Source organism: Parasteatoda tepidariorum, chromosome 2 (genome assembly GCF_043381705.1).
Source record: "Parasteatoda tepidariorum isolate YZ-2023 chromosome 2, CAS_Ptep_4.0, whole genome shotgun sequence".
Taxonomy (NCBI): Eukaryota; Metazoa; Arthropoda; class Arachnida; order Araneae; family Theridiidae; genus Parasteatoda; species Parasteatoda tepidariorum.
This window is the reverse complement of record NC_092205.1, coordinates 12,599,651-12,627,041: the sequence shown is the minus strand read 5'-3', so window position 1 is coordinate 12,627,041 and position 27,391 is coordinate 12,599,651. Positions and strand designations below refer to the sequence as shown.

Below are 27,391 nucleotides of genomic sequence, written 5' to 3'. Positions count from 1 at the left end.
AAATTTTGAGAAGAATGATGATTTTTAAAACGCTTAAATACGAATCGTGATATGTGATTTTTAAATCATGTGACAACAAAAAGAATAGATTGGTTGTGTTGTTAAATATGCACGTGTTCATGGGACTTAAGTAATATGCTCGTGCTTTGAATTATTTTTTTGCAAAAAAGACCGCATTTAATATAAATTTACACATCACGGTTTTTTTTTTTTAATTCTCTTCGGGAAGGTGTTGATTTTGCTAAGAATCGAATTTCACGAGTTGTAATACTGTGTTAAAATATCAGGATATTCAAAATCACAAGTAAAAATACTGCAATAACGGGAAAGAAAAAGAAAATCAGCACAAAAAAGTAAATATTAAAATCGGCACAAAAAAGTAATGATTTTAATGCGCGATTCAAAGCTCGCGAGCTGTCAAACGGTAGTGTTAAAAATATCAGAATTTTTTTAAATCATGGGGAAAAGCGTTGTTTTAACTACCAAAATCCCTTTATATTTACGTTGAAATCGGTGTAAATAAAGCGTGTCAAAAACTGATGTATTTAAATGTAGCATTCGATTATGAAGGATTTGAAAGTTCCAATATTTTTCATACGCTATTAATAGCGTATGAAAAATATTGGGACTTTCAAATCCTTGCAATAAATACCAAAATAATGATTGAAAAATAATTTGATTTGCAATAAAATCGGCACTAATAATAAACCGCGTCAAAAAATGGTTATCTAAATGAGTGATTCTTTCGATTCGTAATAATATCGTGCTAAAAATATCGAAATTTTAAAATCTATGTGGAAATGCATAGCAATAACTGCTAAAAAAAAAGGGATCAAAAGTCATTTAGATTTGCTATAAAGTTTGCGCAAATAAAACGTAATTTAATCCAACTTTACAAATTATTGTTATTGAACAATATGTAGCTAAAAAAGTGTCGATATTTGCTTTAAAAATAAAAACTGAAAATTTTAAAATAAAGTATTTCTAGCGTCATTTACGACAACCAGTAAAACATTTTTATTAGTTTAAAATGGTATTTATTTTAATATTATGGCCAATAAATTTTTTGGGCGGAAATAATGTGTTAAGTTTGAATCAAGAAAAAGTCGAACTTATGTTTTACAAAGAGAATGATGCGAAGTTAACAAAGCTCTTCTCTTTAGCCCTGTACGAGGAAAGGTGACTTCGAATAGGGGTGTGGTGGGGTGGATAGTTATGTCTTAATCTTAGCGTAGGTCGTCCTGAGTAGCCACCGTGAGTCAAGGTGTAGGTGTTGTTGTTAAAGGCCTCTTAGTAGATTGTAGGTGTAGGTCAAGGCCTCTTAGTAGATTTGTGACGTCATCCTCTGAAGTGTTAGCGAAACATAAGATAACGCGGTATTCAGATTTGTATTATGAGAAAACTATAATAAATAGTTCAAACTTTTGAGCGACGTAATATATTTTTGCTTTAGCTATTTTAATAGCACTTAAATTTCTTTTAAGTGGTGAATTTTTAGCTTTTTTAAGTCATTTATAAAATTATAACTCAATAAAATGAACATGTAGGACTTTTTGATGCTTTTCAATAGAAATGAATGAACAGAAATGAAATTTAATAAGAAATTTTTTACTTTTAATTTTTAAATCTTGATTCATCATAACTAATATTATTATCAAAAGAATAAACCTTATTTAAGTGCATAATTTATTATTTTCTAATATGCAATTAAATATTAGATTTAATCATATATTTGAAAATAAGAAATGATAAATTTTAGTAAGGAAACGGATATGAGACAAATAAAAATATGTTATATCATGGCAGAAAAGAGACAAATAAAGAAATAATAGTTTTATTGGCACATTCATAAAATTTTTATTTTAAAATATGTTTTAAGAATTCTTTCAGAATCTTATGATATACATTCAAATTCCAAGTGGAAATAATATAAACATAAATACTGCAATTATTTACAAATAACTGACACATATGATATTCAAATAGTACAAAATAATTATAAAGTAATAATAATAAGAAAATTATATGTAATTTAGCAAAGTATTTCGATCATTAAGATTGTAAAACTTTAAAATAGTATTTATTATTTTCAAAAATAAATATATCTTTTCTTACTATAAAAAAGTAAAGCATTTTCAAATCTTAAGTTTTTCTAACATATAATAAATTCATTGATGACAATCTTTCTTATAAGATTTGTTAAAAAAATATCTCAAAATAGAGATTCCTCTAGAAAATTATTAGTATAATATAGTATTATTAGTATAATATTCTGAGCAGAAATTGATCAATAATTACAAAAATTTTTATCACTGAAAAAGGCAAGAAAATATTGAATATTTTTTATGTACTGCACTTGAAATTGTCTTCAAGTTTTTGTTAAATCGCAATTTTAAAAAAAAATTAGGAAAGAAAAAATATAAAAGCATTTATTAAAATCATTTTTCCTGTCACTCAATAAGATATATATCATTAATTAATATACTTTATATAAGATACATTTCAATGAATATGTATAAATTTATATATTATTGTTTTAAAGCTTGTTTACATATACGCTTCCAGACCTATAAAATAAACATAAGAAGGTGAATAAAATGAGAATAGCACATATAATCTGGAGCAAACTCAAAATTTATTTATCCTTAAGATTGCAAAAATCTAAATTTAAATTTTGTTTATGAAGAAAAAAAAAGAATGTTTCTTTTTTAGTTTTAGTATAGATCATTACAAGGTAGTTCAAAAATAAAGAAAAAAATGTCAAAAAGAGAAATTGAAATAATCCAATATCATGGTTTTATTGATACTTAATATTTACCAAAATTTATGCTAATTTTATACATAAATTTATCAAAACATAATATATTTGTAAAAAAAATTTCAGTATTTTTATGCATATCTTTATTGAATATTACTCTTACTTCAAAGCACCTAGTTTTCTTTTTTTCTGTTTTTCAGCAATTTTTTATTGTTTGTCTATTTCATGTTTATCATTCTTTTCTCTGCAATAATTGTTTAAAAATATATTTGTTGAAGACCACAAAAGAAGTTTAATGATTTGAGACTCATCGTGCCTATTATCACAACAATCATCCATTAAATTTTGTGACTCTAATAACTTTTCAGATAGTTCAATTGCAAGTAATCTGGATTTGTCATATTTATTAAAGTCTTCTTCATACTCATAACACAGTTTTTTTTATAACTATGTAGTTATATACTATAACCTTAAAACATGCAGCGGAAGATATAAAAGTTTACCTCTATCTAAATTTAAAAAGTAAGTATTATTATAATCAATTTCTAGAGATTTATCAACTGATAATTCCTGTTGACAAATAACGCATTTTAATTTTTTTGAAGTAATGTAAACACAATATCCGGCAATGTATAGTAATGTACCAAAAAATTCTTTCACTGCTTCAATATTATTATTTTCGACTGACACATCAGAATACAAAGAAAATACAGCATGTTCCTCAAGATTATCCGGTTCGGACTCAATAGAAACATCTGTAATCAAAATTTTACCTTGAGATTTAGACATGATATTTAATTTCATTAATGATTGCATTCTTAGTTTCTTTTCCGATTCATATAGCTGCCTAATCGATGTGATAATGGCTTCCCGACATTCGACGGTATAACCCGAACCTGCTTTCCAAATAGTCCGTTTGAAACTTCCCAGGTACTATATAATTAAGTTTAAGCTGGTCTTTACAATATGAGGCTAATTCTAAAATACCATTTGTTGTTATTTTGAGGGCTGAGTGTGTTTCTTTGGTAAACATACCTGTCTGTATAGCACAATATGTTAATATAAATAAAAAAAGGTGAGGAATCTAACATCTTCGCCGTACCTTGGGTAGGGAGGGTCTTCGCAGTGGGGGATGAAAAGTCTTTTCTTCAACATCCGCGAAGGGGGGGGGGACCGACGGGCTTTATAGTAATGATTTCCCATTCATACATCAATCCACTTCATTGTTGATTCTGTTTAGTAAATTCCCATATTTCGAACACATAAAGGGCCATTCCTAAAAAAAATGAAAAATTTATATAAATTGAAAATTAATTTTAAACCAAAATGTTAAATTATTTTTTAAAATTATTTTAAGTTGGTATTAAATTATTTTTTTGAAATACCAATTCAAGTTTTCAGTTTCTCTACAATTATTTTATAGTTTTGAGTTCCAAAACATTTTATACTATATGTGCTGAAATTTGTTCATTATAAAAAATTTCTTATGAGAACAATGGCAAGCAAAGCAAACTTTGCTCCCTGTCCATAAACACCTTTGAAAAATTAGGAAATAAATTAATTGCTACTAATGTATTGAATTTTCAAAACAATTGCATAATTATCTAAAAAAGAATTAAAAATACTTAAAGAGTTCAGAATTTATTTATATGTAACTTAGGAAAAGGAGTGTTACATTTTATAACTTTACAATCTATCACTTACCCAGGAAAATCCAAAGCTTAAATTAGAGGTAATGGAAACCAGAAAGCAATTAAGATTATTTAGGGACCTATTATAAAATTTATATTTCTAAATTTTATAGTTAGGTATATAGTATATGTCATGCTAGGTCTAAATGTAAATTAAATTCTGTAGCTTTGGTAAATCTGTATTCTGGTAAATCTGTAGCTTTGGTATTACACCTGCTCTGATATTTCTTGTTAGAAAACAACTATGCCTTAATCAACAAGAAAATCTGTCTTTTTTTTTCTTCTTTCACTTCCTTTTCATAAACCAATCAGAGTCAGTTATGTTTTTACCCCCAAAGAAAGCAGACATTATTCTTTTTATCATTTGTTATATTTTAATAAACATTGTTTAATTTGTTCATCGCCAATCATCATCAACATTCATTGCAGCATCAAACATTTTCTACTCATCTTAACTATGTAGAGTTCTTTTTAGGAATTATTACATCAAATGATATAAAAACTCTAAAAAATAAATTTCTTTAACTTACCATTGCCATCTTTTACCAAAAGTATACAGCATGTAAATCTGATGTCAATCAGCTTTTATGTCCCATCAAAAAAATGGATAAGCTACATATATTATTCTTATTTGGTTGTCTTGAAAGAAGTCCCTTCAGTCCAGAATGTCTACGGACCATTTGTGACTTGTCCTCTTTGGCCAATAATCCCACAACTGCTATCTTACTATTACCTACAAATGCATAAATTTTTTCAACATTTTATTTGTGAGTATAGGGTAAAAACTTGTTAACTTATTACATAATTGATACCATCCGATATTACACGAAGAATGAGGCTATAATACCAAAATGTAAATAGAAGGGCAAAGTAAGAAACTAAGTAGCAATTTATTTTAAAGAAGCTGTATTTATAAATGCATTAGTTTAATATTACATTATTTTTTCTTACTTTTTGATTTGTATGGGCAGAAAATAAACAGACACATGTATGATATGGTTTTAGGGTGGTCAGTCTCTAGATAAAACTGTATTTTAAGAGATTTCCAGAGTAAAATGAAAAAGTTTTTCTTTATTAATGTATATAAGGCACATATACACCACATTTAGCAAAAAAAAACTTTTTTAAATAAAAATTTATCGCTATTTCATATTTTAAAAGTTTTAACGTTACACTACAAAAATAAAAATTAGTTACCATTAAAAGCCAATCTGAAACAATTTTGAAAGATAAAATGCTTTGTTTAATAGAAAGTTGAAATAATCAGATTTGTTCATTAAAAGATTTGAATTATTTTTAAAATAAAAATGATGACGAGGAAATACAACTAGAAAAGTTTAATAAGCTAATTAACAGTCTACAGCTGCACTCGTTTTATGAATTTTTATTTATTTTTTTTAAAAAAAAAGTTATCAGGTCTATATTTTAACAAATTCATGAAAACAAACTTTTCACAAAAGTCTAGAATAACACTTTGGAGACCAACTTTTCCGAATTGACAGAACCTTAGAGCCAGAAATCTAAATCCAATAAAAAAAAAAAAAAAAAAAACAGAAAAAAAAAAACATGCAATGTTTATTAAAGCGAAAGCATTTTTTTAAATGTCTTACTTCATAACTAAAAGAATTTTCTGCACAAATTGTTAAGCATATTTATAAACAGGTCTTCAAACTATTTAGATTGAGTCCCAGCATGTGAAAATCAGACCATTAGATTAAAAGTTATTCTGGAGCATCACTTTTTATTTTGAACACTGCATGAATTTGATAAATTCAGTACTAAAGATCACTGACAATTAATCAACAATTTAAAGAAAATTAAATAAGAAAAATTTTTTTTAATAGTGTTTTTAACAATGTTCTATTTTTGGAACATTGGTTTTTGACAGGGGCATTTTTACTGATGGCAGACAAGATCAATCCAGCTGTGTTCAAATAGATATCTTAGGTCGGAACAAAATAGCATTTCTTTATAAAAGTCCACAAAAAGGTCAAATTCATTTTGCAAAACTTTTTTCAAAGAATAAAATTATTCTAGACACGACAAGATATTCTACATATACATCAGGCAATACATCAATCACTGGCAAATACATCAGGCTCTAGCTGAAAACTATCTAGATACCTAGAAAATTAAATCAGAAAGGAAAAACTATCAATAGCAAGAATATCTTCAACACAACTGTGGGGAATGCATTGAAAACCCCTTAGATATTAAATTTTAACACCATTTTCAAATAAGGTAAAAAGTATAACTTCTGAAAGTCACTTTTTATCCGCAAGAATTTCTTTTCAATAGTTAGAATTTCAACAAAAGAGAAAAACACTGTGTATGAAAGAGTGCATACTTTCTAAGTATTCGTCACAATAACTCTGATATCATGACAAAAGAAGTTTAAACTTCATATAATCATTGCCCCTTTCCCATTCAAATCTTGAATAAGTATCATAATCCATACGAATTGAATAAGATGCACACAGCACAACTAAATGTATCCCTTGAAATCTAAAAATAGAAGTCGTAAAACAAAATTGTTCCAAAAATGGAGCATTTGGTTTTAAAATTATATTTTGATGTTAAAATACAATTTTGATGTCAGGCTAAGGGTTATATCACCCCTTTAAAAGCTTATAAGTATTGTTAGTCAGATTTTAAAAATTAGGTTTTTAATTATATTACAAGTAGGACAACAATTTACAAATTGTATCAAATATTCATAAAAAATTCAAATATGGAAACAGAGTCAAACTAAATGCAAAAAATTCTTCTTTAAATCTATGAAAAATAATACTATCCATATACCATTTTTTGGAACATTAGCATATAAATGGTAAATATTCATGAAATAAATTTTTTTTAACACAAAACATGATGTTGGCCATTAACGTAATTTTTGCTTGTGAAGGAATAGAAATTAATACATACATAGAAGGGTGGTAGCTGCATATTTATAGTCAAACTGCAGGATTAAGGAATTAAAACAAATAGAAAGTGAGTAAGTCCAGAAATAAAAAATGATTTTCTTGCTCTACCTCTCAGTGTTTTTTTTTTAAGTCTGAGATTAGTTTTTAAGCTTACAAGAAACAACATGCTAGCAAAGAATTGCAAACTGAATATCAATCTTGTAATTGGAATGAAAATTATACCATGTGATTTCTACTTCATTATTTTAATTGAAGATTACTTTTAAAAAATAAGAGCTGGTAAAGAGGATGAAAGGGTCTACGGCCCCAGACATCTAGCCGAACGATGCTAAGACTTTTATATTTATTATTATGATTTTTTTTTCTCAAGGATATCATTAGGCTCCATTAAAATATTTGGTGAATAATTAATATAATTTTTTGACATAATAAATTCAATAATTGAAACATGATAAAATGAACAACAAACAAATCTCAAATAACTATTGATATTTTTATTTAAAGAATATTTTTATTAATCGTTCTCGTTTTGTTATTAATAAGTTAAAATGGAATAAGATTTGAACATGGAAAAAAATATTATTCAGTTGGCAATGAAAAATCATTAAAATTGTAACAATTCAAATCCATTTAAAAATGAACTGGTACATTTAAATAAAAAACTTTAATTACTTAGCAAAAAAATTTCAGAGTATGGAATGTGTGAATACATGCATAATACAGAACTGGACAGACAGAATACATACAGAAATGGAATACATGCAATAAAATGTGTTAAAATTCTATAAATTGATCTTCAAATGATTCATCAGAAGTTTTATTGCAATCATTTATAGGTTCTTCTTTTGAAGATATGATAACAGGTCCTTCGTAATTTCTCAAATAGCTCACTTTCCTTCGTCCAGTTGGACCTCTTTTAGTCTTAGTAACTGGGTTAGGTAAAATTTGGAAAGAATATTTAAAGTCTGAATCATCACTTTCACATGAAGAAATTTTTTCGGTGTGCTTTTTTGGTCTACCGATTCTACGCTTATTAACTGGAAGACGTTTATTATAAAAACGTTTTCTTTTCAAAGAAATTATTTCTGAATCGGTAACCTCATTGTTTACACATTCTTCGATAAGTTCTTCATGATATTTTGTTTTGGGAATCATAACTTTCATTTCAGAAGCGGCATTTTTTATTTCAAGTCTTCGACGACCTATGTCGCTTTTTTCTATAACTGGTCCTAAACTGCTTTTATTATTCTTCCCAGCATAACAAGAAGAGTCAGAATAATTTACATTTTTTCCCAAAATTTCATTCAGCTTCCTATTTTTTTCTTCATAGTCATTTATCAGAGAAGAATCATTATCTCTAACATAAGTTGGTGCAGACATAATAGTGTGCTTTAGTTCTGAATATTGATCCCGCATCTTTTTTAGATTTGTAATCACGTCATTATCATGAAAATTTGACATGCTTTGCTGTAAATCAGTTAAGATTACTAACTGATTAGCGCTCGATTTTATAAGATTATCTTTGTTTAAAGAGCAACATGGACCGTATAACGTACTATTGGCGACTAATTCCAAGCAATTTGCCTTTAAATAATCAATTATGTAATGTAGCTCATGTGCTTTCTTATTAACAGCGTATTCATGAATTTGTTGAATATTACGATACTGCAATTTTGAAACTCGAATCCTCACAGGTGAAATTTCATCTTGATTTCGGTATAAAGCATACAAAAGGTAAATCGCAGCAATCTGTGAATCAAAGGATGACGACCCCATATAATTTAAAGTTAGCTGATAGATTTCATTTGTAAACTCTCTCAATTCTTTCTGATCTGTGCAACCCATAAATATGCACCTAAATTTATATTTTTTCCACACGTTACAAAATGTTTTAAAATCATTATTCGGGCACTTAGCAAAATCATCATAAAGCTTTTTAGCATCATCAATAAAACCTGTTGCAATATATTTATAAGTACTCATTGCGTTGTAAAAAGTCAAGAAAAAACTCACCACGTTGAATTGAAAACCTCTAATATTTTACTTTGAAATTCACTTTCAGCACATGTTTCGTCGATTTCATCATTATTATTGTTAGTCTTGTTTCCGGTTGTCTGCTTCTGTTTGTTAAAAAGTAGATAGAAAGCTAGGGTTGTTTAATACTTAGTGAAAGCTATAAGCAAATCTTAATCGTGCAATAAGTTTTGAAAATAATATTCTTGTCTTTGCTTATGAAAAAAAATACAAAGAAAAAACAAGCAATTGAGAGGAAATAATTACACTTAAAAGCAGATATTTAAGAATTTTAAGTAAGATTTGATACTGTTTCATTTTTTTAAAATGTAATGGAATTATTTCTTATTAAATGTTTATGTTATGTGAAATTTGTATTGTATAACGTCTTTTAAATGTTGTACTTCTTAGTCTTATAATTGCATCTAGTAGGGTCTATATATTTTATTATTTATTTTTACTCTATGAATCGTATTCATTTGGTAGCGGGACGTAAAACATTACCAGTAGTAGCGGAATATATTACCACGATTAATTAAGAGTCAAAAATAGTTTGGTGCCTATATTATGCACCCAGTAGTGGTTAAATATTCAAATACTTGGGGATATTATCATAACTACGGCAAGTTGGCGAAGATGATGTTCTAAAAACGGATTAAAAATTTCAGAGAATTCTTTCAAAGATGACAGATGTTAACACCTTGAAATCATCTGTCACAAGGAATAAATCTCTAGTTAAACCTCTTGCACTAGACACACCTTGAACAGATAGAAAAAAAGGAAGTCTGATTCCTGTTCTGCCGTTATTATTTTGGAACAATTTAAACACATCCGAACCATCCAAAGATATAAATGATTACTCATCCAATAACTATATAAATGTATGCAATATTGTTAGTATAATTGAATGAAATTTGTTTTATTTTCTTATTTATTTATTTTTGATAACTTGGGGATATAAATCTTAAAAATATAATTAAAAAATGCAAAGCAATTAGTAAAAATAATGGAAATAAATACAAGAAAAATATTAAAAACATCTTGAAAATAAATGAAAAAAAATTATTACATCATTGTTACTACCTGTGGTGCATGCACAAGTCATGAAGAGGTCAGAAGATGCATGACTTTTAATTTGTAATAAGCTGCGCCGAAGTATAATCTGTTGGAGAAAATCCTTGTAACTCCTAATTTGTTTACAACTATTTGTGTATAGCAGATTAGCAAATTTTTTTCTTCACAATATTATTAATGTAATATCAAGGTAGGTGTACCACATATGGGAAATATTTTCAATTGATAGTATTAGAATGATAAGAAAAATAGCTGCTTAGTCGTTCTTCTTAAAATCTTTTTTGAATGCACTTTGCACTTATGTTTGTTTTTTTTTTCCAATTGCATGGCAGTATAACAGCACCTATACACCCAAATACCAAAATACAACTGCTAAGTTTTTTTTTTCAAATATTAAAATATAATTATTGAGTAATATATATATTGAGTAATATAATTTTGATTTCATCCTGTTGTGTGATTTTTGTTGTTGTTTTTTTTGGTAATTTTTACTGTGAAAACTTGTTGGCCAATTTTGGTGCACTTATATGGAAATCTTTGTTGTTGTCTCAGTACTTTGAAATATATTTTCTAAAATTTTTTAACAGCTCATATGCTTATACAAAATACTCATTGTTAATGGGAGGTTAATACTTTAGTAGGGTAGAACTGAAGATTTACAGCTTTCTAAATTGTATATCTTATATATTTTTCATATTAGCCTATTTTTTTTCACTTTTGGTGAATATTAATTATTACACTTTTCTAATTTTTTATGTTACATCTAGTTTTTAAAGCAGAGTATTCTTTATATTCTAATAAATACCTGTGTTTTGTTTATTATTTTTTTCCCAGCTATGTCAAAAAGTTTAAGCTTAAAAAAAAACTTTGTTTGTTTTACAATTATTTAATAATGTCCCAAAAAATCAGAATTCTAATTACTAATTTAATATTAATAAATGCTGTAAGTAGGTTGTTAGTTGCTTCATTTTAATCCGTAAGTTGAAACTGAATTTTCCTAACAAATTTTTAATAGCTGATATAGTTATTTGCGAATTATATATTTGTCTCCATTACTCTGTTGTTTTTTATGGTGAGTGGTTAAGTTGATTTGTATATTAATTTTAAATGAATGCACATATGCAAAATCTTCATTGATGTTTATTTTAAATGTGAGTGGGATTGTTTTTCTTAAGTCTTTGTTTTCATAAAATAGTATAGAAAAATTCATTGTTGTGTGATTACTCTTGCATAACTTTATATTCTAATCTTTTTGATTTATTTTCTTTTTTTAACTATTATTTTAGGACCTTCAAGCAATGGCAAGTGGTGACTTACTATTTGAGCATATCACTTCATTCCTTAATTTTTCAAATGAAGAGTCAAGAAAGAAGCAGTTTGTTCTTGCAATCAAGGATTCATTAAGTGATTTAAGTTTTGTTTTTGCTGATTTTTTATCATTTTATATTAAACAAGACTATCCAGTGATCTTAGTAAATTTAGCACAATCCTTTCATCATTACAATTATATCTTGTTAAAGTCTGGCATAAATTTAAAGACATTACGCGAACAAGATAAAATTATACAAATTGATGTTCTCGGAGAAGCTGAAAATGTAATTAGTTGTCCAGCGGATGTCGTAAATAATTTACAAACTCTTTCTTCTGTTGTCTTGAATTCCAGTGACTCACATTGCTTAAAGCCTCTCTATGAATCTATTGAAACCGGTTTGAAGAGCATTTTAAAATTAAAGCCTAAACAATTTATTTTACTAATTGACGAAATTAATGTTTTAATCAACCTTGGTGTTCCTTTAAAAGCCATACAACTGTTTATTCAGAGATGTTTTGCTTTGTGCGTCAACGGAACTGAAACAGCTGGTCTATTATTAGTTGGTGCACTTCAGGATGGTAATGACTCTGAAAGTGTTAAATATGTGAATTTCCTTTCCCATATTTGTGATATCGAGCTTCATATTGAAGGTTTAAAAACTGGATACAGTAAAGATATCCAAGGAAAAGTGAGTAGAAATGGTTGATGTGAAATTTATTTACGATATACATTGTACAGTGACACCTCTCGGGAGCAACCACTCTACGTTCCATAGTGAAATAGTCGTTGCTGGAGGTTGGTCCTTCTTAGTGATTACCTCCATAGACTTCGAAATTGTTGTCGAAGGTACAGGGGTCTGTCCAGACATTTTGTGAAAGGTCTGTTTTTGTAAAATTGTGAAAAAATTACTCGTAATTAGTGAATATAAGATAAACGTTAAGCCACATCTTTCAACCAGGGTCCTGCTTTTATGAATTTGTGCAAATAGGGTCCGGTAATTGCAAAAAACTTTTTAAATTGTAAATAGATAAAAGATTGTGGTAGCGCTTCGTGCTGCCGTGCCACAGGTCCTTGGTTCGATCCTTGGGCCGGGCAAGGCCGACTCAGCCTTTCATCCCTTCAGTGGGTCGATAAAATGAGTACCAAGCATGCTTGGGAACTAACACTGGGGGTTCCGCGTTCGGCTGACCACCTGCCCGGAACATATGCTCCTGCACCCCAGAGCCCAAGGTCAAGAAAACTGAGATGGGCACAGTCGGCCTTGGCCCTCTTAATGGGCTGTCGCGCCACTGAGTTAGAGTTAGTTAGTTAGATAAAAGATTATGCACAACACTGTAAAATTATAATTAAAAAAAAATTTTAATTTTAAGCAATAAACAGAAATTGCTGCTACTAAATTAGTGATGCAAGATACAAATATTTGGCATTTAGCCTATACTGCTGAACACAGAATATTCATTTTGGACGAATAAAGGAAGAAGCGTCTGTCGAAGACAAAACTTAGTTCGTTCGCATCTGTCTTTCTCCCCCCCTCCCCGGAAAGGATTTATTCGACTAACAAAACAATAATAAAGATAAGCAAATTTGCGAAGGGTCCGATTAAAAGATAAATTATTTTGTGAAGGATCCGTTTTTAAGTTAAAATATTTTGTGAAGGGTCCGTTTTTATTAAAAGATATTTTGTGAAGGGTCCATTAACGGGCCCAAATTTCTTCTAAACAGACCCTTGAGGTGGATGATTGTTTGCAAGCGCTTTTAATTTTTATCAGTGATGTTTTCTTGGTGCAGAAATGCCATTTCTGTTGGCGTCATTGATGTATCAATGAAAAAAATTTAGCGTCTGTAAAAATGATGCCAGCTGATTCAATTATGTGTAAAAACAAGTTTTCCGATTATAGATAATAAAACTAATTTAAATAAATAAATAATAATATTTTTTGTTTAAGTTTGCATTTAATTTTGTATCATAAAAATTAGTTAGCTTTAAAAGATGAGAAGAGACTTGTTTGTTTCTTCTAAAAAAATTTTTTTTTTCTAATTTAACTTTCAACTCTGAAAGTAAATCATAGCATCGTCTTTAGTGCACTCTGACTGCAACATGAGGTCGTATCCTCTAAAAGAGCTCTCTAAATAAGAGCCTCACACGAATATTTTGAATACATTTTAATCTATTTAATTTTGTAAAATTTATTGTTTTTATATTTTTTCTTGTTTTTTAATTTGTCCTTTTCCACATTTGGTGGGGATATTTGTCTGGTACCTGGGAGAGGTTTTAATGGTCTCTCCAAGAGCTTTTCTTCAACATAAAGTCTATGGAAAAAATTCTGTGCCTCCCAAAAAGTGATCGTAAATAGAGGTGGTCTCTCCTAGAGGTTTCGCTGTATTATTTATCTTTCAGCATTTCAAGCATACTTCTGGGCAACTTACTGAATTTCTTTTCAAACATTCTCCATACTTTTTTAATGTGAAGCAATATAATAATATAACATGAAATAATGTAATGTGAACCAAGGTATAGCCAATATTGGCTCTTGTATAGTACGGCTTTCAGGAGAACTCCTCCAGACACCAGTCTTGCTTTGTGGCGGGAAACATGGTTAAGAGAAATGGTCACTTCGAATAGGGATTTTATATCCAACAATTTTTAATACTTTTAACAATAAATAAAACCATCATGTTTATCATTTGCCAAAGATCTTAGATCAGTGCTACAAACTAATGTGCTTTGGGAAAGAAAAAAAAAAAAGAAGAGAAATACAAAGCTGGGGACCAATGTTTAGGCATTGTATAATTTTTAAAATTCTATAGTTTGAAAGTGCTATGGATGTATAACTAATTGTTTGCTTGTGCAGCTTTTAAAAACAAAAGTGCTTGATATTAATATATCTAATGTACATAAATTCAGGATTTGGAATGCAAAAATTATAATTTTTTTATTTATCCGTTTAAAATTTTCTTTTTTCCCCTAGTTTAATCGTAGAAGGTCATTCAAAATTATATTTCACTGCAAACTCTGAACCCATTGCCATATACAAATTCGAAATTTTGAAATGGTTATTTTCCTGATCTCTGAAAAAGATTGTGAATTAAATCAGTAACTTATCAGTATTGCTAAAAGATATTTCTTTGCTACCTTTTTTATATATTTTTTATTTTTTTATTACTTAAGATATCATATATACATTTTCTTAATATTAAGATCACATTTAAAAGCCAAAACAAGGCTTATTGGCCCAAAAGTTAAGGCTTTGGATTAACAGGTCATGGGATGTGGTATTTTCATTAATTATAAGTATCTAATATTACTAATCTCTTGTTACTAATTTTTTGGCATTTAAGTAAAAACTTTTTTTTCTTCTAGAAATTATAGTTAAGAGAATTTTTTATTATTTCAGTAACTTCCATGTCTTTTTTTCAAAAGTAATAAACAAAAAATTATAAAGAAAACAATTATCTTACTTATATAATATAAAAATTTTTAAATTTTCCATTTAAAAATTATTTCATTCATTCATTAAAATTTGAACATTTCTTATTTAATATTTTGATTTACTACTTTTAATCACATTTAAAAAATATTTTTCTTGTTTTGCTAAATTTTATTTTTGCAAAAATATCTAAATTTAAACTAGAAAGTGTTGCAGTTTAAATAAAAAAGGAAAACCTTATTTCTTAAATAAACAAACCTTATTTTATCTTTTTATTAAAGAAATATTGTTTGAAGGCATTTGTAGCATCGTTGTAGAAAATTAACTTGCTTACAAGTGTAATAAAAACATAAAAGGACTTTAAAATTTATCATCTTATGATTTTTACCTTGTTTTAATTTCTTTTATTGACTTAATTCTTGAACTATAAGTTTACAGTTGTAATGATTTATGAAACTCTTAGTCTTTATTTATACTTAATTTAACTCATTATACAGTAATATAATAAAATGTATTAAAGATGTGAAATCAAAATTTTTTAATTATCCAAGCTTAGTATTTAAAAGTTATATTTGCAAGTAAGTATTCTTAATTTGTTAATATCAGTTTAATGAAGTAAAATATGTTATGTTTTATTTGCTAGCTTTTTAACGAATTCAAATGTTATACTATATATTTGTTTTCATTTTTATAGATGTCAGTCAAAACTAGAGATAAAGCCCATGGATCATTTACAAATCAGAAATTGTTCTTCAAAGTTGAAGATAAAGGAGCAAAATATTTCACTCTATCTTCTTGATTGTTACCAACTTTCTTTTTGTTATGGACTTAAAGTTTGTTAATAAATCTTTTTTATCCATTTACATAATTTTTTAAAAATATTTTGAACAAAAAATATTTATTTTAACAATATTTATTTAAAACACTCTAGTATTACAGAGTTCTCTCTAGGAATAAAAAAGGGCAGGTTGCTTTCTCACAGAAAAGAGCACTTAGAATTTTGAGAGGGCTTGAGTTTTTCACTTAACATCTTAAAAGTTTATCAAAATGTGTAATATTGTGCAATAACTAAATTTATTCTCTGCAAATTTTAAATTCCCTTATACTATTTTATGTGCATATTTCAAAAAGTAATTCTCATTCATTATCAAAATAAGAGAAGAATTTGCAGTTTATAAAAAGTAATTTTTTAATTACTTTGTAAACTACAAATTCTAATCATCTTATGATCGTTTTTTAGTATGTTTTTACATAGAAAAAAACGATCACTGTGCACGAACTTTTTTCATAAAAAAGTTGTTGTTTTTTAAATATATATACTGAAAATTATGAGAAAAAGAACATTTTAAGGTGTATTATTTTTAAAAGGTATTTATTTAAATATATTTCTTTTTTTCCATTTATTTATTTTTTGAAAATTATTCAAACCTACCTTTATAAAGAAAAAATTTTCATGTGACGCTCATACATGTGCTTAATGATGTAACCTAGTTTTTTGCGTTAAAAAAGTATGCTTTATTTTTTCTAAATTTATCAGCTGTACATCTGCAGAATCTGTTGTAAAAAATGAATTGCAAAATATTTGTGAAAAAATTATTAAATGTTAATAAAATGGAACAATTTAAATGTAAAGCTTTGTTATATATTTTTATTTTTTATGAGTAAATTTAAGTTTTGTATTTTTATTTTTATGAGTAAATTTAAACAAAAAGTTATGTATTTTTATTTTTTATTAGTAAATTTAAACAAAAATTCGATCAATTAAATTTCATCGAAATTTTCATTCATTAAATAACAGTTCTGTATGTTTGAAACATGTTTTAGTCAAAAAGATGGGACACTTTACAAGTCTAATCATTTTGCGATCAATTTTTAAAAAAAAAATTCAATAATATATTCACATTATTAAGTTTTGAAGCATTTTTTAATATTCATTTTCCTTGTGCATGTATGCATATGCTAAACATTCAGTAAAATCTTCGTCATTCAATTCACTCAACTCTCTCCCTTGCATATCTCTGGGACTGGCACATGACCCTGCTACCCAGCCTCTTTTTGTACCCAAGATCCAGGCCATTCTGCAATCACAAATCAATGGGTTTCCTGAAAAAGAATTTTTTTTATATATAGGTCTTTTGTGTGTGATTTGATAAAAAACACATACCTTGTGTGTGATTTTCTGCATTAAAATATATCATATAATTTTTATCTTACTTTCGTTACTATATGCTTCATACATTTACAAGCAATTCACTTCTTCTTAAATTTCTTTTCCAATAATTGTGTAATAGGATACAACTTTATCAAATATAGAATTTATTATTGTGCATATTTGTCATATTATGTGATAATATAAATTTTAAATTATTTCGCTATTTTTTTTTAGTGTATACTTCTGTCTTTTTTACTAATGTATATTAATTATGCTATTAACAGATTTCCCCCCCTAGAAATATAAAAGGGCACAGTGGGTTTTGAAAGATTACTCACTTACCACCATTAAAACTTAGTCAAAATATGTAATATTATGTAATGACTGAATTAGATTCTAAATTTTTTAACTATCCTCTTATACTATTTTATGTGTATATATCACAAAATATTTATTTTCACAAAATATTATAATATTTCACAAAGTATTCAAATTTTCCTGTTATTTTGATAATGAGTTTTCACTCATTATCAAAATAACAGAAAAATTTGAAGCTTTGGAAAAATAATTAAAGTCAAGATAAAAAGACTATCTCTGTGTATAAGTATTTTTCAAAGAAGTTAAGTTAAAAAAAAGAAATTAAATTACATAAGTTGAAGGAAAAGAACTTAAAAGCTTTTTTATATTTTAAACTGAAAATTGTGAGAAAATAAACATTTAAAGGTGCATTTTTAAATAAAATGTATTTATTTAAAAAAAAAATAATGGTAGAATTTAAAAGCATTAAAAAGTTTATTAATTCCCCCCTTCCTCCAATTAAAAGATGTGAATATCACAGGAGCCGAATATCAGGTGAATTTTAACTATATAACTAGACAACATAAGAAAAAAATAACTAAAATGTAGGAATTGAATTAAAAATTAAAGTCAAATAATTATCAATAACTAAATAAATCAGAATTGGACTTTCCATTAAAACAGGTGGTTAAGAAAGCAACCTTTTCCTGAAAAAATAAAAAGGCAGTGTTTTTATGGAATGACGGCTTATTTTTATAAAAAGGGATTTATAGGAATCACTTTTATAATGTTACTAGTCCGCCTTCCCCCCCCCTGCCAAATTTGAAGAAATCAGACAGGATTACATTGTGTTCTTCTCTAACTTTCGCCCTTTTAGCATGATGGAAAAATTTTAGAAAAATTACATAATAAATAGTTTTAAATATTTTTTTTAAAAAAAAATGGAGGATTACTTCATGTTGAAATTTTTTTCATTTTCTTTATAACGCTAAATAGAGATGGATTAAATTTTATCAAACATTACTGTTACAAATTCTCAACAGTTTAAAGAGGAACAGTATATTATTTGTTTAAAAGTGTTATTTCAAGTGATTAAAATTATACATAATTAATTATATTTTATTTTAATTTAGTTTTTACCAATTAATTATATTTTATTTTATTAATTATATATTATTAATTATATATTTTATTTTATTAATTATATATTTTCAAATTATACTGATTGTACTGAAGCATATTATACTACTACATACCATCTAGAAGAAACTTTTGTCTTATGACAGGCAAAAAAATATTTTCTGACAAAACAGTCAATCTGTTGTTGCTGAAGTTAATGTGACGCAAATAGGGCATTTCCACAAACAAGTCTTCAGGAATCGTCGATATGAAATTGTCGCTAAAACATAAAAGAAAATAGATAAGTAGTTTCCAAATGAAAAGGGCATCTTTTATTCTGAAATCCATGCAACTAGTCATGATTTTAACTTGTGCATAGAACAGCTAAAAGTAGATACGTGCAGTGTGCCACCCCCCCCCTCCAGAAAAAAATCCCAGACCATCCTGAATAACTTCTGATCTAATGATCGACTTTTCACGTTCCAGGACTCAATCTTAATGGCTCAAGGGGGTTGCGAAATCAGTCACAAAAACATACTTTCTCTGAATAAAGATACCTTTTCTCGACGGTTTCGGATCCCCCCCCCCAAATATAGGGGTAGTCGCAATAGTTTGGTCATTAGAAGTTAATTTGGTTAATTTTATTGCGCGTTTTTCTATACTTTGAGGACTTTTTAAGCGAATTGAAAAAATTTTACCATAGGTACTAGAGTTAGAAATAAGCCTAAAATCAGACTTCTTTGTGGAAGAGGATTTTAAAATCATAAGAATCACTAACTGCAGAACAATCTCAAAGAAAAGAGCAGAATCATATTAAAGAATGTAATTTTATATGACAAAATACAAAATTAGAACATAATCGGTCGAATAGTTCCTGAGAAATCGAATTTTTAGAAATTCACATTCTCAGGAACTATTCGACCGATTTCGCTCTCAAATTTCGTATTTTGCCATATAAAATAACTATTCAAGTATTAGTTATTAAATAAAGTTATCCAGGTTTTTTTTTTTTTTTTTTTTTTTTTTTTTTTTTTTTTTTTTTTTTTTGCTTATTGTACATGTCGACACATTTATTTTAACAATCTCGGTTAAGTGCAGTATTTAATTTTTGAAGACTAGAATTTCAAAATGTTGTAAGTGTCATTTTTAATTAAAAGAATACTATTAAAAATTTTACTAAAATACATTTATAAATAAAATTCCAATTCGGTGAAGAAAAATAACTAATTTCTCTGGGAATTTGTTTATTGTAGATGTGCTAGTTACTCTACATTTCTGTTTCCGTTCTCTGGATATCCAAATCTTTGAATTTTTCCCTGAACACCTCAGAGCATCCCCTTTTTTAGCATTAATCTTAAATTCTCTGTAAGTAAATCTTACAATTACAAGTTAATCTTACAATCCTCTGTAAGTGTAATTTGCAATATTGCATAATAAAATTCTTGAGCAAAACCCCTGATTATTTTAAGCTTTCTTTTAAAGAGTACAAAAATTACTTAGAAAATTGCTTGGAACTTTTTACGTTCTTAAGATATTTAAATGAGATTTTTTTCCATTAATCTCCAAATACGATTCACAACAAAATTAGGAAGAAAAAAAAATTTTTTTTTCTTCCGTGCATGCACAATACAAAAGAACTACATTAAATACTCATATCTTGCGCATTTTTTAAAAAAAAATTTTCTTCCAATTTTAAAACATAATTTTGTAACTAATTTTAAATTCTTCCAAAAATTTTGTTTAATTTTACTGAATACTTTTAAAGTTATTGCAAAAAAACATACCACAAAAAAATTAGCTTTTTTATAAAAATGTTCATATATCCATACATATTTAAGCTAGATATACGAAAATTTATGCAGTTTTTGCAAACAACAACTAAAGTATTTGAAAATGGTGCAGTATTTGAAATGGTGAAAAAAAATGGCGAAGCCATGTATTAAAATAGTTTAACTAGCGATAATTTACTTGAAAAAAAAATAACTGTTAATAATCAATTATTTTTTGTCTTTTAATAAAATTGATTGGAAATTTTTTTACATTTTCTTAAACTGCAATTTTAGGTAGAAAATGTGAACAAAATTAGTTGAATAGTTTCTACGAAGTAAAAATTATTAAGGATCAAAACAAAACAGTACTTCATAAATACTCTTATAAATTTTTGTTTTGAACTATGACTGCAAGTGATATTTAATGCCAAATAAATGTTTGTTGAATGTATTAAAAAATTCATATTAAATTCTTATCTTTATTTATTTTTTAAAAAAAAGCATACTCACTTAAATACCATAAAGTTAAGTTTAGATGGCTTTGGAAACATGCTTCTTTTCAAAACAGTGAGAGAATTTTTTTGAACATCAACCATCTGCAGGTTTGGAAAATGCTGAAACTCGTCATAGTTAAGATTTCTCAAGTTACAGTCTTCAAAGACAATATGTTGCAAGCTCTTGGTGACCTCTTTAAAATGTGTCAGACTCTCTAGAGAAATTCTTTTCAAACGTAATGTTAATAAGTCTTTGAGAGCTGAAAACTGTCTCCAGTCCCAACTCCCCTGCAATCGGACCTGAAATAACAGGATTTTAGGACTTAGAAAAAAAAATTTTTTTCTAAAAGAAGCTGCTAGATTGTGAAGAGGCTTCATATGTCTCACGAAAATCCTGAAAAACTCAGCGGATTTAAAATCAGTTTAAAAAATTCTGTAGAAAATTAATATTACTTAAAGCATACAAAAAAAAGAGAAAAATCTTTAAAATATGAAATTTTAAGACTTGTTTTTACTTTTTTTTAAAATGAATTTTTTACTTTTATCCTTCTCTCAAAATTTGTAACTTTCTCAATGTAAATTCGTTCGTTATGTTGATCCGTATAAATGTCTATCTGTTGGTGTTCATGATGTTATTTCCATTAACTTTTTCCGACGCAGCGTGGAACCACTTACTCCAAAAATATTGCGAACCTCAAGAAATGAAGAACTGTTTGTTTTTAAACGACCCTCGTTTATTTAGTTTGTTCGTATTTTCGACTATCTGCACTCTACTCGGCCGAATGTCCGTTCCATTGATTGCACACCCCGTCAGTTCCCGACACAGTTTGTAACCACTTATTTCAAAAATATTTCGAAGTACAAGAAATGTAAAACTTTTATTTTAAACGACTATTTTATATTATTTACATTAAATAATATAAAATAGTCGACTATTTTATATTATAGCACTAAAAAGACTGAAACTTAGTATATACTTATATTGCCAAAAGCAGTCAAAATGACTGGATTGTAAAAGAATAAATAATGTGTAAAGAAATTTCTTTAAAATTAATTTTTATTATTTTTGTATTATTTACAGTTATATAACAAGTTATTAGTAAATATTAACAATAAAAAAATTATATGTTAAGATATAATTGTACAACAGTTGTACAAAATTCTAAGAAATTGTTACTAGCGGTAGATTAGTACAAAGATGTGAAAGATGCAGAAAACTGCATAATTTACAATTGTCCACAGATTGCATTATAGTCACATAACTTTTACCTGATACCGTTTTCATTGACCTTATAAATTTGCCTTTATAGTGTTTTACAGTATGCTGCTTACAAAAAATATGTAAGGAATGTTCGGCATTTCTCCTTTTCGGAGATCCATAAAAATAGTCAAACTATCTTGGACACCAGTGATGGTTAATGAACTGTGAAAAATGGACACTTTTGGCTTTTTGTTTATAAAAATACCTAATATATTAATTTATAGGTAAACGGAGAATACCAAATGTTCGAACTTGGACTTAGATTCTGGAATTCTAAGGTGGTCTTATAGTTATTTCCAGAACTTGCGAGGAAAGCAACGACCTATCGAGAAATGTTCTGGACTATGAAGAAAGCTGTATCCTGCTGTTGGCAAATTTTTATAAAATTTTTTTTTCCTTCTCTTTTAAGGCATTGTACATGTTTTCTTTTCACTATCTGTGTTGCCAGTGACTTTAAGCAAAATCCCCTGGCATCATAGAATCAAATGGAAAGAATTAAAGCTGTATCCTGCTGTTGGCAAATTTTTATAAAATTTTTTTCTTCCTTCTCTTTTAAGGCATCGTACATGTTTTCTTCACTATCTGTGATGCCAGTGGCTTTGACCATAATCCCCTGGCATTAGAGAATCAAATGGAAAGAATTAATGTAGCACTCTAACTGTTGAAAAAGCTTCTATTGAAACTTAATAAATTTTTTTTACTGTAATGCTTAGTAATTTTTTCAAGACGCAATTATTTGCTTGAATGAAGATTTTTATTTATACTCAAGCGACTCTAATTCTAGCTTTTAATATTCAAGATTTTTTTAGGTGATTTATAATAAAGTCTTTTTTTGAAAATCTTTAAAAAGTTGGAAATTATTTAAACTCAAGAGTTTGATATTGTTGCTTATTAACTCGACATTTTTTTCATGCTCAATAGATTTTATTGCTATTTTTTTCCGTCAATATTAATATGCGTTTTTCTACATTACGTTGCTATGTGTATTATACTTTTTAGGAAATATTTTACGGTTATGTAAAGAATTTTTTTTCTTGAAGTTCTTTGAAAAACGCTATGAGGAAAACGTGTGATTTGTATTATTAGTAGTAATAGTTATATTAGTAGTAATTTAAGAACGTAACATTTACTAAAATGCTATTGCAGAGATTCTCAGAGGGGAAACTGAAATTTTTTTGTTTGGGGGGGGGGTACTTGTCAAAAAAAATTTGGGTCAAGTATTTCCAAGAGGAGCGTTAAAGGGTCTTGATAATTTTGATTTCATCTAGGAGGAAGTATTAATGTTGACTTTCATTTAATTTTCTTTTGAGCTAAAAGTTTAAGGGAAAAAATTTACTGTGACGTCCTGCGGGCACTATAAAAATCATAATAACCATATTAATGACTTGAAAGAACTTTTAATAGCTAGTCAAATATACTCTTTTAAAACCCATTCTAACTCAAAGAAATTGAAAAATAAAAAAGTATTTTTTTTAAATTAAGAAAAACTTGACTTTTTGGATTTTTATTAAAAAAAAATTTGTTTTGACCTCAGAGAAAAATATAAAATATTTTAACATTATTCAAGTACTAGCCAGAATTTAAGCCTCATAAGATACTACCAATCGCCAAGTTTTAATTGCATAGGAATAATAGTTTTAATTGCATTGCGTACTTTCTCTGAATAAACATATCTTTTTTTCGTCTGATTCGGATTTCAGACTCGAAAAATATGATCTCAATAGTTTGGTTAGGAGAGCGCTCTAAAGTTTAGACCCCTTACTGTTAATTTTACTTTTTGCGTATTTCGCTATATCTCGAGAACTATGAGAGAAGAGGAGGAAAGGGAAGGGTCAGAACATGGAATCAGACTTCTCCCCAGATGGCGTATTCGAGGGTTGCGATCGTCAATAAAGCGTTCAAAATCCCTCAGAGAACTGTGACACATGATGTATTTTGAATAATTTAAAGACATAATTATAGAAAAGTGTCAGAACAAAAATATTAAAATGGAATTTTTTTAATTATAATTGTAAAGAGGTTGAGACTTTCGTGACTTACAAAGTGGACGGTGATTCGAAAAATGTAGGAAACATATGTTCTAATACTACATACCTGTTCCATCCAAAGTACTTGTACTTTTGGCTCAGCAGGTATCTCTTCAAATAGCCTCTCGAAAGCATTAAACGAAATTTCTAGTATTCGGAATCCATAATTGAATACTGATTTAGGAACGTATTTCAGCTCAGATTCTTTTAAAGAAAACTCTCCAATTCTATACTGATTTACGCGGTTCAGAATTACAGTAATTTTTTCTTCCGAATTCAAATGACGACAGCCGATATGGCCATAGTAAGAGACATTTCTGCAGTGGCACGGAAACACATCTTCAGGAGGTGGGCATCGGGCATGCTGGCATGTAACGCACAACAGGGAACAATATAAAATCAATGCAAACAAAAACAACTTCGAATCTTTGTTTTTGTTATCCATTTGGACTAAGTGAATTCGAAACTAAAACCAATTAAGAATCAAAGTTAGATACGCGAGTGCAGTTACTTGTACTCTACATAAAGAACATGTTTAAAGATAATTGAGTGAATATAATTCTTTAAATCTATTACGACCGATAACGTAAAATATTGCCTTTCACAATTAAATAAAAAAAAAAATGATAACGTATCAGAAAATCAGCAGTCGTCAGGAAAAGTTTCCGTCTGGAAAAAGCTTTGATCGTTTTTGAAGAAATACATCGTAACTTATTGCTGACTGCTAGTCTAGGGGTGAATTTTACGTCTGAGTGCCCACCGAAAAATTTGTTCTCCGTTTTTTTTTTTTTTTTTTTTTTCATGATTAAAATTATTTTTATATATTTATATTTAGTATGTTGACGATATTTACAAAATATTTTTGGACAAATACGTAAATATAATGAGTTAAGTGCTGAACAAAAATCTTCCTTCAATATCACGCAGGATTTTAAAAAGAAATTTACAAGACTTTTTTAAACTCAAAGATGTTAGGAATTTTCTTTTAATTCTTAAGTATTTGCTATGCTTACAAATTTATTGGGGGAAAAAAAAACTTTTTACTATGCATGTAAAACACATTAATTTTTGCAGAAGTTTGGGGAAAAAAAACTTTACTCTGCTTGTAAAACATACATTGTTAATTTTAGCATGATCTACCTAATTTAAATTTTTTTAATTATTTTATTTTGTAGCGATTTCTCCAGTGTTTTTTTTAACAGATTTAGTTCGACGATATTTTGAATTATTGCTTATTATATTGTATGTATATAACAGGATCTACAGGACTTAAATCACTTTATTTTTTAAAAAATTGACTAATTAAACGGCAAAAAAATCATTGATTTAAGTTCAAAATATTTCTTATCAGTTTTATTTCATTAATATTGATGTTTTGATAGACTAATAAAAATTAGAAAAAAAAGGAGACCCATTCTAGATAAAAATGACCGAAATTAAAATTTTAATTTTTCTTTTGTTTTATGCAAAATAATTATTTTAATATAGTTATTAATTGTATCCAGTTAGTTTTATGTTTAATTAAATTAAATACAATCACTTTTAAACTTGTTTGTAATTAAAATAAAAATAAAGAAAGCTTGTTCGAACAAAAATTAAGAATTTTTTAAAAAATGTTTTTTATCTAAATTTTATTTTTATATGATATTAAACTCGAAAATGAAGTTATCTTTACAACTTACTTTGTTTTCTCAGGGGCGTTGAGCTTATATAAAAATAACTACGATTTTCTTTTATTCAGAGATTAGTTCGTAATTATATAATAATCTTAACTCGTCACGATTTTAAATATTAAGTGTTTTAGTTATAATATTGTGTTTAGATAATATTAAGCATTACTAATCATTTTATAAGATCTTTTATTGGTAAATAAATTAAAAATCTAAGTCTGATTTATAAAAAAATCAAATTTGATTTTTATTAAAATGAATCAAGTCCTGATAAATTCAAAAAAATCATAAGATTAATCATGATCAAATGAAGAAAAATGTATCTTTTTATATTAAGATTTGATCCTGATTTTTGCCATCCATTATCTAGAATAACGTAAAACTGCACTGCTCAAAACAATTAAGGGATATTGAGGGGTTGATCTTGCACCTGGAGAATTGCTTGAATGATTAATACATTATGGACAGACGTAGTAGGCTATATAAGATTAAAATGATATTTATTTGGCAGGAAAAATACGTTTTATTCAGCCTTTTGTTACAAAAGGAAAAAAACAAAATTTGTGCACATGAGAAAAACAAATAAAAAGGTGTTTCCTTAAAAGAAAATAGTTTTTAGTAGGGGGTAGGGCTTCCCTGGACGACTAGCAACGTTGAACACCTTTGAGGCATCGAGCCAATGAAGTTATTAATGAAGGGCTGGGGTATTCTGCATCATTCCTCCAGAAGAGCTCTTTCCAGTAGTTGGAAGCTTGTGGGGAATCCAGCAATTAGTCTGCCTAGAATGTCCCAAACATGCTCGATTGGGTTCATGTCCCGAGAACACCCTGGCCAATCCATTCGTATGATTCCTTCCACCAGAAGGAAATCACTCACCAAGTTAGCACGATGTGATCTGCAATTGTTGTCCATTAACATGAAGTCATCTCCGACTGCTGCAGATTAAGGGACCACAATAGGTCTCAGATCTCATCCCTATATCGGCGATCGGTCCGAGTTTCATTTCGAATGATCTGGAGATAGGTGCGCCCATCAATGGAGATGCCAATATGGACCATCACTCCACCACTGCCAAATCTTGCAGTTGTTTCTAGTGCCACGTTCTCTCTAGATGAAAAGATGCCTATTATCAGGATGAACAGAAAAACTAGATTCGCCAGACAAAAAAACCCACTCCCTCATGCGGGAGCGACGTCGCCTTGCTGTTAACGTTACACGCACAATTGGTCGGCGAACATTCAGACCTACAAAGTGAAGGCGGTATCGGACAGTTTGTTCCGAAACTGTGGTACCAGTAGCCAAGCGAAGGTGTTGTTGAAGAGTGGCATTTATATTTCAGTGTCTCCGAGCCGTTAGTGTTAAATAATGGTCTTCGTTGGGCGTTGTTGCTCGTTTGCGCCCT

At 28.0% G+C, this 27,391-nt stretch overlaps 3 protein-coding genes across 5 annotated transcripts; 1 reads left to right on the top strand and 2 right to left on the bottom strand.

Moving 5' to 3' along the window:
- Positions 1–1,818: 1,818 nt before the first annotated feature.
- On the bottom strand, positions 1,819–9,497 carry LOC107455921 (snRNA-activating protein complex subunit 1). Of its 3 annotated transcripts, none has more exons than XM_071177178.1 (4): positions 6,797–9,497; positions 4,980–5,182; positions 3,794–4,034; positions 1,819–2,567 (listed from the first exon to the last, which is right to left on the bottom strand). In XM_071177178.1, exon 1 carries the CDS (start codon positions 9,354–9,356, stop codon positions 8,148–8,150), a length of 1,209 nt encoding a protein of 402 aa, XP_071033279.1. In that variant the 5' UTR covers positions 9,357–9,497; the 3' UTR covers positions 1,819–2,567; positions 3,794–4,034; positions 4,980–5,182; positions 6,797–8,147. The 3 variants fall into 3 exon arrangements, with proteins under 3 accessions (XP_071033279.1, XP_071033280.1, XP_042902051.1); XM_071177179.1 differs by having other exon boundaries at positions 3,861–4,034; XM_043046117.2 differs by lacking the exon at positions 1,819–2,567 and having other exon boundaries at positions 2,936–4,034; positions 8,046–9,497.
- Positions 9,498–9,533: 36 nt separating this feature from the next.
- Positions 9,534–16,068, top strand: LOC107455920 (elongator complex protein 6). The gene is made up of 3 exons (XM_016073648.3): positions 9,534–9,682; positions 11,747–12,460; positions 15,895–16,068. The coding sequence occupies exons 2-3, from the start codon at positions 11,759–11,761 to the stop codon at positions 15,997–15,999; spliced, it is 807 nt and encodes a 268-aa protein (XP_015929134.1). The 5' UTR covers positions 9,534–9,682; positions 11,747–11,758; the 3' UTR covers positions 16,000–16,068.
- An 844-nt stretch (positions 16,069–16,912) lies between these two features.
- On the bottom strand, positions 16,913–24,907 carry LOC107455917 (leucine-rich repeat and immunoglobulin-like domain-containing nogo receptor-interacting protein 1). The gene is made up of 4 exons (XM_016073645.3): positions 24,387–24,907; positions 21,048–21,331; positions 18,906–19,048; positions 16,913–17,303 (listed from the first exon to the last, which is right to left on the bottom strand). Exons 1-4 carry the CDS (start codon positions 24,762–24,764, stop codon positions 17,125–17,127), a joined length of 984 nt encoding a protein of 327 aa, XP_015929131.1. The 5' UTR covers positions 24,765–24,907; the 3' UTR covers positions 16,913–17,124.
- Positions 24,908–27,391: the final 2,484 nt, after the last annotated feature.